The 20588-nt window shown below is 43.3% G+C and overlaps 1 protein-coding gene across 1 annotated transcript in view; it reads left to right on the top strand.

Annotated features, from left to right (window-relative positions):
• The window catches only part of RAB2A (RAB2A, member RAS oncogene family), a 42793-nt gene extending 32516 nt beyond the window's left edge, over nt 1–10277 (top strand). Inside the window, exons 7-8 of the mRNA XM_066625384.1 lie at nt 5282–5350; nt 9014–10277. Of these exons, the coding sequence (XP_066481481.1) occupies nt 5282–5350; nt 9014–9109 (165 nt within the window). The 3' untranslated portion in view covers nt 9110–10277. The remainder of the gene's footprint in view (nt 1–5281; nt 5351–9013) is intronic.
• Nucleotides 10278–20588: the final 10311 nt, after the last annotated feature.

Raw genomic sequence — 20588 nt, 5'->3', positions numbered from 1 at the left:
CCTGCAGTCCCCCTGAGCGGCGCGATCCTGGGGATTGCATGGCTGCCTGCTTCCTGCCTCCACCCCTGAAGGGGAAACAGGTCAGGGCCCACAGGTTGGAGCGTTTCAACGCCCCAGTCTGAAAAGTCCTGAAATAGGCCATTGTAGTTCTTATCTACCATTAGTACCCTGCTTAGTATTTGTCTACATAATGCACTACTTGTGTGTTTATTTTTAGATTTAATGCTTGCATTAAGTGTTTTTCTAGGGTGGGCTATCTAGAATCAATTCATATTTAAAAATTAATAAATAATTTGCAGGCCATCTTAAATAATGAGTTGTACTACAACTTTCAATGTGTTAAATGTTAAGTGGTTGTTTGTATGAAGTTATCATAACAAAGCTTTAGGACTTCATGTTCTGTTTAATGTTTTGAGTTTAATGGGAACAAAGTAGCCAGCCACAGAAGAGATCCCAGCTGTGTAAAGTTCTAAAGTTATGACTGTAGTTTTCATTTATTCTGACATATTATGCCCTTGCAATAATTGGTGTGTTAACAGCAAAAAACATATTTTTCTTTTTTATATTGAAAACTTCCGTTTCTGAAAAATGCAAATCAATTCAGGGTTGGCTGAAAGCCAATTTCTGAGCTCCACTGCACGTTTGAAAAAACCTACTCACTTCCTAAGTGCCTTGTGAATCTGCAGTGATTAATTCTTCTCATTATTTTGCTGCAAATTCTCATGACCCTCTGTGATGATTCGATCACCCACTTAGAGTTTATGCATATTCATATCTTTCCACTGATGGCTGCAGTTGTTCAAGTCTCCTTCAGTGGTGTGGTATGCACTTGGTGCAGTAATTGAGCTGCAGTAGATTGATTACTCTAGGGAGCTGTAAGGCCTTTAAAGGTGAAAACATATCAGTCCTGTTAATTAGGAAACAAAGCTCTGGTGGCAAGTTCAGCAGTCAAATGCTTCCAGGGTGGAAATGAGGAAAGGTATGATTTGTTCCCCTTCATGATCCCTGTTTACTTTTTAATATTTGAGTTAGGTTTGTGACTAGCATGGCAAGCTTGAGTGTGATGGCAGCGTTCATGTGATTGTGAAGAGTTGATACATCAGAAGACCTTGATTTGCAACTACTGTCATTAAAACCCTATGTGGTATATTGTCTTTCAGTATCCTCTTTCAGCACTAAATGTGGAATGGTCACATTTTATTTGTTAAATATTTGTTGGCTAATACTTTAGAACTCGTCCTGATTATGTAGATATTTCCTGTACATAAGAGACTTTGAAAAATCTGTTTTTCAGATGGCAGTATTCCATCATTTTGCTCTCAGTGTGGAAGGGATTGTCGCTCCCAAATTGACCTTTTCAGCCACACTAGACGCTGTTCCAGAGCCACCATTCAGAGTGTGATACCATAGTCTTCCGAGACTGAAGGATGCCAACTATATTCCATCATGTGCAAGATTAGCATTATTTTTGTTGGATAATTCTGAACATAATTTCATTTTGGAAAATAACTTTTCATAGGAAGAACTTTGGCATTCAAGACAAATCTGTTACTAGTCAGTAAATAGACAATAGTAAATAGACAAAGTCAACTTTAGAAAATCTTATAGTGAAGTTTAGGGAAGGAAAACCACAGATGAGACTGTGATAAACTGGGCTCTGTGTATTAAACTGAAAAATGGTGTGTCTCTGCCCCGTAAGAGACTTTTTACTGCTACCGCAGTCTGATAATCAAGCTTCTTTTATGAGAGGTTCAGGCTTCATGGTGAAAAAGTCTCACAGTTCTGCAACAACCGCCAAGAACACAACTGTATCTACTACTACTACTTGTTTAAATCAGTAAGGGAGTTTTATATACAGATAGGATGTAAGGGAGGAATTGATCTCTGCTCTAAATAAGCCTAGACTGTCATTTGTGCTGCTCTGTGCTGTGCAGTCCCAGTTTAGTTTTAGGGGCATTCCTATAGAACAGGGGCTGCCAAACTGTGGCCATGGGCCGGATCCTGTGTCCCAGAATTACCATCCAGGTGCAGTGGTGGCAGAAGCCTTCTGTTCTGCACTGAACTCCCCCCCCCCCCGTTTTGTCACTGATCTTATCAGAAACCTGTGCTGGGCAGAGCTTCTGCCTGAAAATCTAGACGCAGAGTCTGCTGGAGAAGTGGAAGCAGCTGCCCGGCACAAATTTCTGATAAGATTAGTGACTAAATGAGAGGGGTGCAGCGTGGAACGGAAAGCCACTGCCATGCCGGGCCCAGACAGGTAATTTGGGAACACAGTGGGCTGTGGTTTGGATATAGCTGCTATAGAACAGTGTTTCCCGACCTGGGGATTGCAACCCCTGCCCCAGAGCAGGAGTTCCTAACCTCCATTTGGGACGCTACCCCTTAAGGAACGTTGCAACCCACCCATAGGTTCCATTAGTACAGCACTTCCTGATTTTGCTGCCCTGACACCAAATGCATGTAAGTGGAAAAATAGTTTTTCACTTACATGCATTTGTCGGCAGTGGCAAAAACAGGAAGTGCCATACCGACAGGACTTGTGGGTTCCTAGTCATGTTGCTATCTTCCTTAATGGGGTAACTTCCCAAATGAAGGTTGGGAACCACTGCTATAGTTAGGGGTGTATTTTTTGGTTATCAACACAGAACGCAAAGTAATGAGAATTTCTACTCAAGTTGCGATATAAACGATATTAAGATCAAAACACAGAAAACCACTCATTTCACAAAATAGCACCACTTCTGCTTACTTTTGAGAAATCCACAAGTTTTTACTAAGGTGGCAAGCCCCTGAAGCGTTTTCAGTGGTGGAGTCACTGAGTGGTGGAGTCACTGAGTAAAAGTATCTGGTAGATGGTATGCACATATGTGGCTGTTGGGCTGGAAAGAGACATGAGTGGGTGGAGAGAAAGCAAATGCCTGAGCAGAGACACTGAGAAGGAAGAGCTAAACCTTCAGTTCTGACCTCTTTGCTCCCCTGCCCTCTTTTCTTTACTCATCAGAGTGCATAATTTGTAATAGCCCCCTAGTGCTCCTCAGGACTTGTGGCTTAGTTGTTGCTCCTCCTGCTGCTTCCAGCCCTTTTCTATCCTGCAGTGGCTGTAGCAGTTTGCAAGCTGCGGCTGTTTGCAGAGGCATTTCGAAAGGCTTTCAGAGAAACTTCTTGACTTTTGGAGATTGCTACTGAGATCTTTGCTGTTTCAAGTGAGAGCCAATTTTATATCATTATGACTGCTTGTCTGTGTTGTGCTGCCCTTTTGGGGACCTTGGAAAACCAAGCAGTGCTTTCTCTGACTTTTTTTTGCCAGTTTTGTCATTCTGTTATGCCAAGGTAGGATGCTAGTACTGTACTGTAATCTGGAGGTCAGGCAATTGAGTTCTAAACTGTGGTCTGTTATCAGGTGAATGTGCTTGGATCTGGATCTCCTGTCTGCCCCAAGCCATCCTCTGTAAATGCCTTTTTGGGGGCTTTTCTATGTGGTACTTGTCTGTGTGGTGCTACACTTCTGAGAAGTTTGGAAAACCAAGCAAGGCTCAGTGAAACCTTTCACTCATTTTATTTTTTTTTGTATTTTACTGCACCGTGACTGGATCTTTCTGTGACTTTTTTCCACATTTTATGCCATTCTGGTTTGCGAAGGGGGGATACTGTGTGATTTTTCAAAAATCTGCTTGTCTGTGTGGTGCTGCACTTCTGAGAAGCTTGGAAAACCAATGAATATGTATGTAAATATGTTTGGTGACAGTCTAAAATGATACAGAGTTCACAGGTGAAATGCTTATTATGCTTTATTCACTGTTTGTACAATTTTGAATAAGAATTTGGATAACACCACAATTTGCTCTTTTAAGCAAGCAATTTTGGAAAAAATATCACTAAAAATCCCCACACTCATAGCTATAGAAAGTGAATTGCAAGTTATGGAAGGTATGAATGATTAATCCCATGTCCAAAACTGAAGGAAATTTTTCCTACCAAGAGCGTGTTGGGGAATAACAACACTTGAGTAGTGGTTATTAGTTGAGTATCTGGTTCTTTAATGTTGAAATTCTATGTGGTCCCTTTAATGGTCTTTTTAAAGGGTGTGTCCCCTTGCTGATTCCTCCTTATGTATATATAGCTTCTTGTTTGCTGACTTTAGTAGAACAGAAGAGTGTATTTTAATCTCTGTTTTAACTAATGTTTTAGCATACTTGCATGCATCCAGGGGCAGCTTTTTAGGGCTCCTGGTCTTCTAGTTTTAAGAACCTTGATGTGAGAAATGTTTGTATAACTCTGCATCAGATTGTAAGTAAACTGCCTTTGTTCTTAACCTTTGGATCTGAGTTTTTGTGCCTTAGCTTGCAAGCAGCCTGGGTAGAAGATTTTAAGAGTTTTTGCCTGAACCAACAGAGCGTTGGTACAAAACAGTCATAGTTGCAATTATAGAGTGAAAATTTATGTCCAGGTTACCTCCACACTAGTGAGTGATCAGGCAACACCAGCCACAAGTAGTGAATGGAGTTCCCAGGATATGGGCAGTTCAGTCCTAAGTAGAGAGAGCACCAGGTGTCATTCAAGTGCCATAAAGTACTTTTTGACACAGTGCAAGTAAGTGGCACTGGCTGTCCTGTCAGTGCCACATCCCACCTGATTGCTGTTGGGGAAGATGAGTACAGCACCAGACAGCAGAGAAACTGGGGGAGGGCGGAACAGAGGTGGGGAGGGGGGTCAGGCATGGGGCGGTTCAGGCTTGGGAGGGGGAGATATCGTGGAGGAGGCCTCCATTGTGTCTTAATCCCCTTCCTAGGCTTAAAATCCCTACACAGGGCTATTCAGTTCAGTACCAGTGAGTTAGCTGTCACAGATCTGAGTAGCCCCATTGAGCTGGCTGGGGTTGTACAGAGGGTACATTTGTTCCCTTACCCTGAGGAAACCTCCTGTCTGCCAAATCCAGTGCTGCATGCAATGTGGGCCCAGCAACCCTACTGCGCTAGCTTTGGATAGGATTGGGACATTAGTCTTCTAAGGATTCAGCTTCAAGTATCGCATTTCAGCTGCATCTTAATATAGTGCATTAGAGGTAAATGAAAGACTAGGGCAGAGCAGTATGAGAGCCTGGCAGTAGCAGCTGTTTCTTGTGTGTAGAGAAACATACATGCATAAGTGTGCACGTATTTACACTGGGGGATAATTTACCCTAGCCTACTGGGGGAAGATCAGATACTTATATTGCGCTATCTGAAATGATTGCATATCAATATTTTGGGATTGTCTCAAACTTCATAATTTTCTCTTTCAGGCATTTATAAACACAGCAAAGGAAATCTATGAGAAAATACAGGAAGGAGTCTTTGACATTAATAATGAGGTAAGCCTTTTTAAAATCAAAAGTAAGGTGGATTCCTGTAATATAAAATACATTTACAGAAAATGGGTGGATCAAAATAACAATGTTTATCTCTTACACTGAATAACCAAATGCACTTGGTTTAATACAACAAACTGAAAATATTCAGAGGTCCTAGTACAGTATTCATATTCTTTACATAGATAGGCTAATATTGTTGTTTTAAGTGGATTATAAAATGACGCTGTCTATCCAAGAAGCAGCATTAACTTCTCTGAAAAGTCCATTTTTTATCCATTTCTTCACATGGTGCCAACAGGTTAAAGAAACACCTCTTCTCCATGTAAATAGGCAGTGGCAATCTTTTATCACAATAAAAGATACAACCTTGCCTACTGTTTCATTTTCCTCAATTAACATGGCGCATTATACCAAATGCTTCATCCCAGGTACTTCACAGTGTACACAAAAGGTTCAGAAACTAAAGTTCCTGTTTTCTGTTGGCCTTTTATTGGGCAAACAACTATGATGGAATAGAATGCCAGTCTTTCAACCATTACAGAATTCTGACTGCCCAGTGAGGCCTCTTGATTCAAACACTTGCATTCTATTTCAACACATCTCTGGCAAAACTGACAAGTGCATCTTTGCAGAAGTTCCTTCGAGTCATGGTTAAGATCTGTTGGAGTGACCACAGAGCAGTTTCTCCCCTGTTTTTATAACCTTGTGGAAAGAGCCAACAGTGTTGCAAGGTTCTTGTTTTGCTCTTCCTTTTCTCAACTCCGGTAAAGACCCTAAAAAGTGAAAAGCTACTCAAAGTTTAACGAGACATTTGTAAAGCATTGGGTTCACGTAAGTGGTGTCTTTTACGGCCCAATCCCATTGAAGACCTGTGCCAGTGGAGTACATGTTCTGCTAGTATATGCTGGCACTTTGCAACAGCACAGAGCCCAGGTGTGCAAGCAGGATGACCTGAGCCTTACCTTGTGTGCTGGTGGAGTGACAGAGGCTTGTTCAAGTACGTAATCGAGGAGGGGGGAGGGCAGGAAGGTGGGTCAACTGGGCTTGGGGGAGGGGGCAGTGGGATTGGCAGCACTGGCATGCACTGTATCTAAACCTCCTTCCCTGGCCTGCTCCACCTGCATGGATCAGTACAGAATTGCACCAATGATATCGATGGTGCAGGTCCGAGTTGACCCATTGCAACTGCTGGGGCCTATTCAGGAGCAAGCAGACAAATGTCCCTTTATCGCAAGGATACTTCCAGCATTAAAAAAAAACAACCACATTTGTTCGTTTCTGATAAGGTGATTTTTTTTACAAGGAGACTTCATAGCAATTTTACATGATGAATATTTCATTTGATTATGCTCCCCTGTGTTGAGAGATTATATTTACCTTATGCTGGAAATACTTTGGAAAACCAGTTTTCTCACATGGTGATAAAGGATTTATTTGAATTCGTCTTACAAAATTGATTTGGTAAAGTATCTCATGTAAAAGTAATTAAATCAGTCTTGCTGTTTTAAAGTTAAAAAAAAATTATTTTATGCTTTTTAAAAGTCTCACAGCACTTTTTTTTGGAAATGTCCCATTACATAGCTTTCTTACTATTAGGACTGCAACTTCATGATGTTATAACTTCTGTTGTTCATGTGTTTCTTTTAAAGACTGTGAGCCCCTTTGGATCAGGGAACCATCGTCTCATTCCTTTTGCTATGTAAACAGTTTTGAAATTTTTGTTGAAAAGCAGTATACAGGCATGCCCTGGTATCCACAGGGTTCTGTTTCAGAACCCCCTGCAGTTGTGAAACCACGTATAACTGGGGATGCCCCACCCACCCCTTTGAATGGTCAGGTCTGGAGGTTTTTCTGAGCTCCGTAGAGGCTGCCCACAGCCTTTGTGGGCTTCAGAATGGCCGCTTGGGTAAAAAAAAAAAAAGTGACTTCACATTTCCCAAGGAAACTGGAAGTGATGTTTGTATTGCTTATAAGGCATTCTCAGATGCTTTGTAAAGCAATAAAAACATCACTTCCAGTTTCAGGAAACTGGAAATCGTTTTTTTTTTGCCCAAATGGCCATTCTGAAGCCCACAGAAAGTGTGGGCAGATGCACACAACCTCTGTAGGGCTCAGAACACCCTCCAGAAGCGAGGGGAGTAGAACTCTGGAGGGGGTGTGCGGTGGGGGCCCCACGGACTGGATCTGCTGATATGGGATATGGGCCTCCCCCTTACAACTATTCTTAATAATGAGTATTATCTTTCATCTTTCTTGTATTCCTGACACTCAGTTTCTTCTGTACATGTGGAGGAAATGCTGAAGGTCTCTTCATAAATACTGTAATCCTCCCATATCAGTATTGCCCTCATGCAAGGTTGCTGTGCCTGAAGAGCAGCAGGCCACTGGATCCATCTAAGTGAGGTGTGACAGGGCTTCAGCTTACCAGGAAGGCAGCATGCCCAGCATAAGACCAGTATGGGGAGGGGGGATTACAGTATATTCTAGGAGTTTCCCAGCTTGTTGTATGCCTTTTTTAAAAGAATCAATATGTTCATGCCTCTTTAAACTAGTCAAGATCAGATGATAACTTGAAACCAGATGTTCTTTAGTTAGCAATGGATAGCGTGTAAATTGGACAGTAATCGTGGCCTCTGAAAAAGTAGGCTTGTTATATCTGTCAAGTTTCATATAGTATCTGACTGCTTTACTGTGCCTTATGGAGATTCGATTGCAGTATGCTGTCAGGAGCCAACAGTGCATGCTATTTACTTGGCTCAGTGCCAAGTCTGGCTCCTTGATTCCTCAAGAAGTTGCTACCAGCCCAGAGGGGGCAAAACCAATGAGCCATAGGGCATGCTTTTTATTAAAGAGGAGTCAAAGAGCGAAAAGAAACCACATCAACTGCTGTCAATACTGAGCTAGTGCCAGAAACCCCAAGGCTACTACTGTTGCAGAACAACTGCCAAGCACTATAAATCTGAGATTTACTGTGACGCAAAGTTTCCTTAAGAGCTTAATTTCTGAAGCTACTGTATTACTTTTCTTACAGTGCTGTATTTTTAGGTAAAATCCACTTGAGGGAGTGAGGGTTAAGATACAAGTGTGAGTTTGATGAATGAAAGAACTACTCTGTGTGTGGTTCTTGGCAACCTGCCATGTCTTTGGGGATCATAGAAATTATTGATGACACAGAACACTTGTATGCCCTTATCCTGTGCAGCTGATCCACCGTAGTAAGAAAATGCAGTAGAGGAAAAGTTTTTTTCCTTTTGTGAGACCAGTAGAAAACGGAAGTCTTCCTTTTCTCTTGCTGAGATCAGAGGTTGTGGTTAAGAATATTAAAGGTTTTTAATCGTATAAAACAGTTGGAAACGCTTACATATGTAATTGTTGCCCATTCTGGACACATTCATACTGGCAGTGATAAATTACTGGATTCTTTTTGACAGAACTGATGAAAAGTGGAAATATTAGGCAGAGTTTTACCCTTGATATCATTTCCTTAATTGCTACCAGACAGTGTGTTTAATAGGCATTTTTTTCCTTACAGCTTGATGATTGTGAAAATGAAACTGCTTGTTTGGCTGTTCATAAATCAAAAATAGGTTAACTACTTTCAAATGTTGTAGCCTGTGGCAGTATTTCAGAATAGTAACATGCATTCAATTTTTATTATTTCAGGCAAACGGCATTAAAATCGGCCCTCAGCATGCTACCGCTAATGCAACACTTGCAGGCAATCAGGGAGGACAACAGGCTGGTGGAGGCTGCTGTTGAACCTATTTTTACTTCCTACCTGCCTGATGGGGCCTACTAACTTGTTTCACCCTCCCTCGCTCAATTTCAACTACGACATGAAATTATTGTAAGATGGCATCATGTTGCAGAAGACTTTATTCTTCAAATTCTTGTACAACTTTGAATAAATGAGTAATGTCCACTGAAAGACAGGTTTTGTGGAGATTGTATTCATATCTATATTTCCATTTGATTTCTAAGTCAATTGATGTTATTTTTGTTAAATGTTGTCTTGTGCCCTTGACTATGAACTGTATTAAACACTACAAAGTCATCTGAGTATTTTAATCAGTTTGTGTAGTTAGGTTGCCCAACTACTGTGGTCACCTAATGTTTAATATTGTAGAACTGTCCAGGTTTTGTCCATTTTCAAGGCTCTAAAGAAAAACAGGACTCTTACTTCTGTATTTATCATTTACTTTCTGTATATATAGTTTAATAACCTGCTTGGGTGTATTTGCCAAGCTATAATTCTTCAATGCATTTGCATAAATTCTATACGTTTAGAGCTTGGAACTACAGAAACATTATTAGAAATTGCTTAGATGCTGAATTTTAAACCTTATTGACATTGTTAGCATGTTTGTCCACTTGTCATTTCCCTAGAGTCCAAAAAAAAAATGCTTTATGTATATTACTAAAAGCTACATATGCGTTACCTATTTTAATGCCAAATGTTTGCTATTTGCTCACAATTTCCACAGCACCTCTTCAGAAATGGATTAGCTGTTTGCCTTAATCATGTAGGTTAAAACACATTATGATGAATGAAAAATGCAGGAAGATTGAAACTCATAAAATGGCACATTATGAAGACTTTAATCTTTCTTAAACTCTTTATTTGCCTCTTCACTTCTCTAAGTATATTTTCATCAACAGTTTTTCAGCTTAGATGTACAGTAACTGTGTAAAGTTGTTTTTGGTTTTTGGGTTTTTTTAGTGACAACTTGTAATCTTAATATGGTAAGCATCATGTCTATTGTGAAGGGGGTGTGACAATAAAACTGCCAGATTGAAAATCTCGATAAAAGCCAAAACTGGAAATGCTTTAGTGCTCTACTCCACACAGTGATTTTATTTTTTATTTTCCCCATGCTTCTAATGAATTGGTATACAGCATTGCAAAATAAAGTCCTGTTTAACTATATGCCCAGGTTCAGAATATTAATGGGACTCTTAAGCTAGGTGAGACAATAATTCTTCTTTATTATAACCTGTATTTGCAGTGTTTTTAAAGCTCATTAGTCTTTAATTCCAGTTCAGTTTCCAGTGCTAAAGATGCTAAGAGTATGTCTTGAATGTTCAAAATCAAAGGGAAAGGCATCACTGTTTCACCTATGATTTGTCTTAGTGGGCATGAAGTAACAAAGGCAAGCAATGTTGGAATAAGAATTTTTGCTACATTTGTACCCATCCCTGCCTCCAAGGATATCAGAACAGCGTTTTATCTTTATAACAACCCTATGGGGCACGTTTGGACTGAGAGATGAATGCAAATAGATTCCTGCTTGAGTTTGAACTTGAAACTGGGAATTACATATTGAAGCCTAGTGCTCTATCCACCACTTAATTGTAACAGTGCAATCCTATGCAGGCTTACTCAAAAGCAAGTCTCACTAGGTTCAGTGGGGATCACTCACTTGTAACTATGTCTAGGATCACAGCTTAAGACTGATTTTCAACCTTTTTCATCTCATGGCACACTGACAAGGCACTAAAATTGTCAAGGCACACCATCAGGTTTTTGACAATTGACAAGGCACAACATGCTGCCAGGGGGGGCTCAAATCCCCATTGGCCCCACTAATAAATGATCTTCCCCAAATTCCTGTGGCACACCTGTAGACCACTCATGGCACACTAGTTGAAAATGGCTGGCTTAAGAGGACTATAATTAGATGGGGAAAACAAGACATCAACTCAGGGCTGTTATTTAGTACTGGTTTGGACATGTTATAAGTGAATTTTCCTAGAAATATGAGTGAAGATTTAGCCTTTAGAAAAATCAAGGGCAATTGTTGATCTTGAGGCTAGTCTATCCATTAAAATGCAAAGCCACATGTGACTCTCTGACATATAATGTGCGACTCTTGGCAATGGGTGAGCTCCTTTTTGCATTATATCACAATATAAAAGGTAAATAAATTTTTGAGCTTTAGAATTTACTGGTAGAGGTGTCTATTTCCAGCAAGATAGGATAACCAAAGTCTTAATGAACACAATAATACAGGTATTTCTATACTGCCTTTCTTAGGTTTCTCCTTAGACTTTATTCAAGGCAGTTTACATAGGCAGGCAATTTAAATCCCCGTAGGGATTTTTACAATTTCGAAAGAAGGTTTCTATCTTTCAAGAAACCACAATATTCAGATGTTTCTTTCTTGATCTGGTCACACATTCTGACCTCCATCTTCCCACGCACAGAGCTGATGGAATAGCTTGGCTCAGCTTCTCAGCTGCTTCAAGGTCGCACGGTGCTGGTGGCCTCCAACTGGCGACCTTTGGATGTTATCTTCAGGCAAATGGAGCTCAACCCTCTAGACCAGGGGTGTCCAAAGTTTTTGGCAGGAGGGCCACATTGTCTCTCTGACAGTGTGTCAGGGGCCGGGGAAAAAAAGAATTAATTTACATTTAAAATTTGAATAAATTTACATAAGTTTACATAAATGAATATATTAAAGATGAACTTCTATGAATGAATGAAGGTCTTGCAATAGCTCAAGGCCTATAAAAGGCCTTGCACAAAGCAAGGCTGGCCTTTCCTTTGCTGCCGCTACTGCATCACAGATGTGAAACAGCAAGCAGTGGAGGGAGCCCTCATCCCACAGCTCACGCGAGAGGTCAAACTGTCGAGAGCAGTTGTGTCGGGCCAGTGCGGGCTCCAACAAATCTCCGGAGGGCCAAAGGCTCATTGGAGACTGGGGGCTCCCTGAGGGCCGCATTGAGAGGCCTCGAGGGCCGCAAGTGGCCCCAGGGCCGGGGTTTGGGCACCCCTGTTCTAGACCAGACCTCCTGCCAATGGGCTTGCTTCTGAGTGCAATAAATAATATAGTTCTTGAGCCTCTAGTTCTAATACCACTGCCCAGAGCTTTCAGTTCAAGCCTTGTGAAATTTTGTAAAAAATATAGTTCTAGGATTGTTCACCACATCCTCATATTAGCTTAGTATTTTTGGTTTGCACTGCTCTTGAAATAAAAAATATCTTTCATTATAAGTATTACACCACGATATTCTAATATATTGTCAATATTGCTTCATAATGATACTTGGTTTGCATTGTACAGTAGACTGCTGTAAAAATGTGAGAAACCTAACTGCTGACCTATTTCTGTAAAAATGAATGAAATGGCTCTCCCAGCATTGGAAATACCCATGTAATGCACGATCAGTATAGATCTTAAAATTGAAAGAAAAGATATGTATACCATAGATGTTTGGTTTTTTTTGCAGGGCTAGTTCTCAGACTACCCATTGCATACATATGAGATAATGTAACCAAGAATGGTACCTAAGAGATTTTAAAAATTGCTCTCTATTCTATATTCATCCTCTCCCCCCCCCCCCCATTACTTCAGATATACTAGAAGTGGGCATCTGGTTTAACTGTACCTGCTGCAAAGCTTCTTAAATACTTTAGAAAGCAAGGACTGTGGTAGGACACTGGAAGTGAGTTCTACTGTGCCCCTGACTGACCATTCTCACAATAAAGTAGCATGGAACTTAATCAAAGCACCAAATCAGTGTGCACCATGTTATTATGTGGAATGTTTCTAAACATTTAAGACTCCTTTGAAATAATTAAATGATTCAGAAGATCATCAGAAATATTGTGCGAGAGAAGTTATGTAGGAAGAAGCCCTGGGAGTGAGAAAAACTCTGTAGTTATACTATAGCAGTGATTTTCAACCTTTTCTGTCTCGCAGCACACTGGCAAGGTACTAAAATTTTCAAGGCACACCATCAGTTTTATGACAATTGAGAAGGCACACCATCCTCCAATGGCCCTACTAAGAAACGACCCTTGCCCAAACTCTGTGGCACACCTGCAGACCATTCACAGCACAGTGGTTGAAAATGGCTGTACTATATATAGTATGGAAGGTGACACTTATAGCCAGATCCTAAGTATGTTTATTTAGAAGTAAATCCTACTTGGGTTAATGAGATTTGTTCCCAAGTAAGTGTGCATGAGAGTTTGCCTTAGTTGCATCTTTTATTTTTGCATACATAGGAAAACTGTTTGTGCCTTTTTAAACTAGGAAGAGTAAATGTTCTTAAGAATATATATAATTGATTCCATATAGTGAAGTTCTATATACCAAGAGGAGTCTTATAAACATGTTCTTGTACACAGTTCCTTTATCACTGAGGCCTAGAGTGTCTCTTCTAACTATGTTGTAACTGTTAATAGTATACTATACTAATTTTGTTTTATTGTGGTACTGAAGTCTCAGTCTGTAAATTATCCATGTCGGTACTATGTAAGTAGCTGATGAAATCTCTTTACTAGGTTTGTTGCGCATGAAAGAAACCACATCATTTGGTAATAAAAACTACTAGCAGACTCTAACAAAGCCAAGACCATGACAAAAAGCAGCATGTTATGGATCTATCACTTCTATTCTTGGGACAGATTTTATTATTTTTGGACCTATTACAAGCTCTGTGTTAAATATTGTGGATGATAAGAGGAAACAGACTCTTGGCAAATGTGGAAAACCAATTACAGTATATTACTCTACTCAGGCTACAGTAACGGAGTGTCTGAGCCTGGTTTATTCCCTGCTTGCTCTAGCAGCTGAAAAAGTTTTCCTACTGTAGGATTGGCTTGAGTTAAAAGATTATTGCTATGAAAACCTTGCTGCAGACAGTGTTGATTGGTGAGGGTGAAATTGACCCACTAAGTAGTTGTATCACAATCAGTAGGGATGTAGATATGTAGAACGGAAGTTTGATTAAAGAAATCATGATTTCTTATAGAGCATACACCGTTAAAAATAAATGGTGCTCTTACAACCTTCAAAAGTCCTAGTCCTTACTAGGGATGGTATGACTAAGAATTTACTTTTAAAAAGTAAAGATGAATATTCAAACAGACTTTGAAAAGATTTTAAAAAGACCAAACAAACTTTGACAATTGTAAGGGGTTAGATATGTGGCTTAGCCTGCTCTTGAAGGTACATGGGCACTATTTCAGAGTCAGAAACTGTTTCCATATCTTTTAGCAGCATATAGTCATCGGAAACAAGCTTAAATTAAAACACAGCATTTCAGACATATGCTTAGAGACGAATGGTTGAAGAGTTTGGAAATGAGAATGTTTAGAACAGGGGTGTCAAACATAAGGCCTGAGGGCCGGATGCGGCCCACAGAGGCTTTTTATACGGCCATCAGGCTTTCAGCTGCTGAGTAGCGCTGTTACTGCTGAAAGGGCAGCCCACATGAAAATTGGGCTCTCCCATATCTTTTGTTATTTGCAGCTAATGAGTTCATAAGTGAGAAAACTATTTTTGGTTATGACTTGTTTAATGACATCACTTCTTGCCTAATGACATCACTTCCGGCCCTCAGCAGGCATCATGAATGCTATGTGGCCCTCCGTATGAAATGAGTTTGACACCCCTGGTTTAGAATATGAATTGTTCTAACTTTGATTTCTGTGTCATATTACTAGATCCCTCCCTGGTTGGGACTGACTTGTAATGCATTTACCACTAGAAGCCAAACAACCCTTCCAGTCTCCCTACCCCTTCTTGTGAAGGTAACAAGGTGAACTGGTGAGAACAGCTCTCTAAAGATGGCAGAGGTATAATTTTAGGCCTCATCCATAAGTGGCCTTAGAAGCATTTTGCCTTACTGAAGTGCATGAACTTGTGAATGGTTTTCTGTGCCTCCTAATTTAGTTCACTGGAGCATCCAGCCAAATGAGCATGGGGCCTACAAGGTCTCTTTTGTCCCAAATGGCTTCCCCTGCCATTAGTTTCCCTTTATGCCATGTAGAGGTGAGGTCTTTTATTAAGAGTACCACCATGAAAATGGGCAGTTTTTAAAAGTGGATGAGGAAACCATGGAGCTTTTTGGTACTTCCAATTATGACATTTGGCATGTGCCAGAATTTGAGTTTTGGAATCGGGCTTGTACAATTTCAAGCATTTTCCTGATTTGGGGGATGGGTAGTGATGGTGTTAAACAATAGCTCAGTTAACCAAGGCCAGTTCTGAAGCTCAAATGGGAGAGATTGCCCATCACTACTTAAAATATATTCAATGCTTTTGCACATTGGTTGCCCATAGATCTGTGCAGCCGCTCAGTAGGATCTATATTGTGCTGTGCCTTTTAAGTAAAGAATGTATACCACAGTGTAGAATAATGGCTTATGTTACATCATAGTCTTCAGGACTGCTTGGCCGTGGTGTAATACCAAGAGTAGTTCAACACAGCTTATTTATAAATTGTTTCTGCTTTTAAAAACTTGTCATGCCTGCCTAGTTAGAGGCTTTGATTTGCTACACATAAGAATTTTGCCATTAATAGAACATCAATTGCAGGTGCCTGGGGTGAGGGCTTGGTCAATGATGTGCTGGGCCCAAGTTGCTGAAGAGCGCAATAGCTTGTAAGAGATCACTGAGCATGAATATGATGTACTGATACAATGCATTCTGTCCTGTTCATTATTTTGCATTGTATAAAGCAGTGGTTCTCAAACTCCCTGGGAGAGTTTGAGAGCCAGTAAGTCTTCGCAGGCGTGAGGGGAGGAGGAAAAGTGGATGGCGCCCTGCCCCTGCTAAAGCGGAAGTGGAGCAGGATTGCTCCACATCCACTTTCCCTGCTGCAGGCAGCCCTGCCAGCAGTTGCACAGGGCTCCCCGCACCCCAGGGAGGCTACAGGAGGCTTGGGTAAGTGCACCCAAGCCCTTGCAGCCCCCTGAGCAGCACGATCCTGGGGAACGTGCCACTGCCTCCCCCCCAGGCTGCCCCCGCCCCTTAAGGGGGCAGAGACCAGGGTCCTCAGGCTGGGGCATCGCGACACCCCAGTTTGAATAGCACTGGTATAGTGTTCTGTGAGACCAAAAAGATAACCTTTAGCACTGTAATCTGTGCAAGAAAGATGCTTCTTTGTGAATTACACTCCTTGGTCCACTCATAAGTGCGTATGTGTAAGTCAGGTGGATGTTTCTACACAGGCGCCTTCCAAAAGGCCCTGTGCCCAATCCTATCCACACTTTTCTGGGAGTAAGCCCTATTGAATGCAATGGGACTTTGTTCTGAGTAGACAGGCATAGGATTGTGCTCCCCATCTGTTACTTCAGTGCAAAATTAGATAAGTGGGACACACATGAGAAAAGAATATTTTGTGTGCCAACACAGTGTGGACGGCACCACCCTTAATGTGTAGTGTCATTCATCTACTGTCTATAGTTTCTGGCATCTGTTGTGTGCTGACATACCTTTTGCATTCTTCTGCCCTTCCCATCTGTGAGTACAAAAGGATTAAACTATATTAAGAGAGCTAATCTGTATTAGGTGATCTTGAATCTGTTTCATAAAACTAGCTTGTGCCCAAGAGGACTATTTCACAGACACTATTTATTTATTTATTTATTTATTTATTTATTTATTTATTTTTCACATTTTTATACCACCCTTCCTTCAAAGAGCTCAGGGCAGTTTACACAGCTGCTCCTTCCCTCTTTCTTGTCCTCACAACAACCCTGTGAGGTAGGTGAGGCTGAGAGAAAGTGACTGGCCCAAGGTCACCCAGGAAGCTTTCACTACAACCTTCACTTTCCTGACTAGAATGCTATGATGGTTATGGGCAGGCAGCTTTTCCTTTGCATGATTTTGAGTAGGTCAGAGGTGCTAAACAGAGGTGGGCAGAGGAAGGCTCAGATTAAGCCTGAGAACCTTCAACCCAGCCCTCTGCCTGCTCCCTATTCATGACTATGATAATCTGTTCCCTAGTGACTTTTCCTGGATACACATGCTCACTAATGCTGGTGCTATACAACCAAATGTGCTTCCTCTTCCCAGGCACAGAGCTGGAGTGTGTATATGCAGCAAAAAGAGATAAGCACACACTGGCTGCCTCAGGCCTGATGATATGTGCTCTTTGGGAGCCTTGCAGGTTAGAACTGGCCAAGAACTGGCCAAGAACAAAAAACTAAGAAAGGAAAACTTGTTTTCTTCCTCAGAATTCCTCCATTTCAAGAATGAGCATTAAAAACATTAAAAAATAGTGAATTTTGAGTTTAAAAAAATGGAAACGCACAGTATGTTTTTGCAGACTTGGAATCAAAGTTGTGAAAGTAACCGGAACAAGTAAGCATTGTAGAGGGGCATAATCTCCATACCTCTATTATGTCCCTCATGCAAAAAAGTGCCCACTCCCTGTGGGCTACCTTAAACTATCTCCAGTTGCTCTCCTTTAGGAAATTGATGCTTCCTAGGGAGTTCTCAGCACTCTCCTTCCTACACATCTCTAGCCCAAGGAAGTCCCACAGAGCTGAGCAGGACTTGCGTCTAGGACCGCAGCCTCAGGGCACGTCTGAGGAGCCTATGCACGTCTACTCAGAAGTAGGTCTTATTGTGCTCAATGGGACTTACTCCCAGGCAAGTGTGTATCTGACTGCACACTCCTAAGCAGGGCTACTCGGAGGCAGGTCCCGCTGCTCCCAGGTGTAAGCCTCGCTGCCTGAATGTCCGCGGCGAGAAGCTGAGAGGCCGTGGCTGAGGGAGCCTGAGTGGGGACTCCCTGACCGAGGGCGGTTCCAGTCAGCCTGGTCGCCTCCGCCAGACCTACCCGGTCCCTCCTCCGCAAAGTGGGGATGAAAGCGGCCGGCTGTGCGGAGGGGGGGGGGCACAAGCGGCCTCTCAGCCGCTTGAGCCAGGACCCGAGGCCAGTCCACTCGGGGGCTGCCCGACCGCCCAGGGAAGCAGCAGCAGCAGCCTGGCTGCGCCGGAGGAGCGGCGGTCTTTTGTGAGGAGGACCTTTGTGTTTCCTGTGGGAAGCGCTGGGAGGAGGGCGGGCGAGGACGGCCACCCGGCTCTCCCCTCATTTCCTGTGTGTGGGTGGACGGCGGGGGGGGGGGCGGACTCCACCGTCCCATCTCCGCGAGGCCAGGCGGGCGGGGGCTGGGCGACTGCTTCCTGCGCGGGTCACCCCGGAGGTGGCTGCATGAGGGGTCTGCGCCCCCCCCCGCTGGAAGAGGGGACGGTGTGTCCGCGGGACGCTCCTGCGAGGGCAGCGAGAGGTCTGTATGTGCTCGGCCGGGTGCTGGGGGCACGAGGGGGAGGACAAGGCTCCTCTGCGAGGGCTCGTGGGGGGGCGCCCCCCCGACGGCACTGCTCTCAAGTACGGCCCTTCGCCCCGCCTCAGGACTCAGCGCAGACCCCGCCGGTCCTGCCCTCCAGCCCGGCTCATTGTCCTGCTTTAACACCCGCTGCCTTCCCCATTGAGCTCCTCTGAGCCGCCCCTTCAGATCAGCGCGAGGACCTCTTCGCGCATTTACGGGATTAGCCCGGAGCCACCTGGTGCTGGAGAGTTTCCCTCCCCCCCCGCGCGCGCACAGCCCTTTCCCCGCCCCCTTCTCCAACTGACGCCCCTTTCCCTCCCCGCGGGACCGAGGAACCTGCCCGCGCGCTCCCGCCGCTGCTGCTGCTGCGCCAGCCCGGCGCAGAGAGGGAGGGGGAGGGGCTCGCCTCCTCCCATTGGTTGCAAGCGCCAGCCTATCAGCGTCGCCGGGGAAAGCGCCGTCAGGGAAAAGGAAAACCCTGAAACGCTGTGACGTCCCAAGCGGAGTGCAGCGAGGGGCGGAGGAAATGGAATCCCGGGAGGCGCGGGCGAGGGAATCTCTGCGGGGCTGTGGGAGCGCGGCGGAGGAAGGACTTCCAGGCGGCAGAAAGTGTGTTGGAAGAGCAAAGTCCAGGGGAGGGAGGAGGCAGCAAAGCACGTGGAGGGACAACTGTGGCTCTTGGGCGGAAGTTGGGAGGTGTCCTTTGGAGTGAAGGAGGACGGAGGAGGCTTCTTTGGGGAGGGGAAGAGGCTCTGGAGGATGTCGCGTGCCGTCATAGGAATGCAGTGGAGACAATGAGCTGTTACACAGCCCACTCCTGTGCAGGTCTACTCAGAAGCCAGTCCCATTGGAGTCACTGGGGCTTCTTCCCAGGAAAGTGCAGCCTCAGAGCCCAAGCCTGGGCATGTCTGCTCGGAAGAAAGTCCCATTACAGTCAATGGGGCTTCCTCCCAGGAAAGTGGGGCTAGGATGGCAGCCTCAGAGCCCAAGCCAAGGCATGTCTGCTCAGAAGGAATTCCCATTAGAGTCAGTGAGGCTTCCTCCCAGGAAAATGTGGATAGGACTGTAGCCTCAGAGCCCCATCCTCTGCAGGTCTACTCAGAAGTAAGTCCCATTAGAGTCAATGGGGCTGCCTCCCAGGAAAGTGTGGATAGGATTGGGCTGACAGAGAGTCGATGGCTGTGGGTGGAAGGAGCTCCTCAGACACAACGGGGAAGCAACTTTTTCTCTCATGTCTAGTCCACCTGTTATCTTCAGGCTGTGATCCCCTTTCTTCTTACTAGGAAGACATCAAGTCATTTCTGCCCAATGTTGCATATGCGCAACAGGGATCAAACGTGTGTACACCTGTGGGCTGGCCAGAATTGGGTTTTAATCTGTGATCTGGATTTCTTACTAATGTTTCCTGAAACAGCTTCCCAAATAGAACCTGTTTTTCAAAAAGAGCAATTTTGTTTAGCTAGTTTAAGATCGTTTTAACGTGTTCTGTTTTTTTTCCCCTGAATGCTTGATCTGATGCATATGTAAGCTAGACTATACTGTGAGCTTTGAAAGAATTTAATATTCATGTGGACTGTGTACAGGCAGACACTGTAGATCATCACACTTGGGATTATTTTAGGCAGCTGCAAAAGGATTTTGTGCTACTGAAGATTTTGTGATGTGTTTGAATGATTCATTCAGGAGCTTTTAAAGTTGGTCAAATCTTTTAATTTCAGGAAGTCTACTTGTTGCAGCCCTACTCTAGATTTCAAACCAGTTCTGACTAAATTCTTTTTTACTTATGCGTACACTTCCTGTTTACTCAAATATATCTACCAAAGACTCTGACCAACTAAATGTTAAGCAATATCTTTGCTGCAAAGTATGTGCTTCAAGGAAATAATGAATGCAAAGAATTGCTGCGGGACTTCTCATTTTTATCATGAAAAACCAAACAGCATTAGCAACTCCCATGTTAGCTTCTCAGAAATGGGCAGTGCAAAACTCAGCATAATACATCACCTGCCTTCACAGGCCCCAATGTGGTGTTCGGAAGCAATTGATGCTGTGAGAGAAACTGTAGAGCCTATCCCATAAACCACTGGTTCCCAAACTTTTTCAAGGGTGGCTCCCTTGACCTCCTGGGCGATTGGCTGTGGCTCCCTGTTAGGCATACAATCCTGT

Source organism: Tiliqua scincoides, chromosome 4 (genome assembly GCF_035046505.1).
Source record: "Tiliqua scincoides isolate rTilSci1 chromosome 4, rTilSci1.hap2, whole genome shotgun sequence".
Classification (NCBI taxonomy): domain Eukaryota; kingdom Metazoa; phylum Chordata; class Lepidosauria; order Squamata; family Scincidae; genus Tiliqua; species Tiliqua scincoides.
Note: the sequence above shows the minus strand (reverse complement) of the source record. Positions and strands in the feature narration are given on the sequence as shown.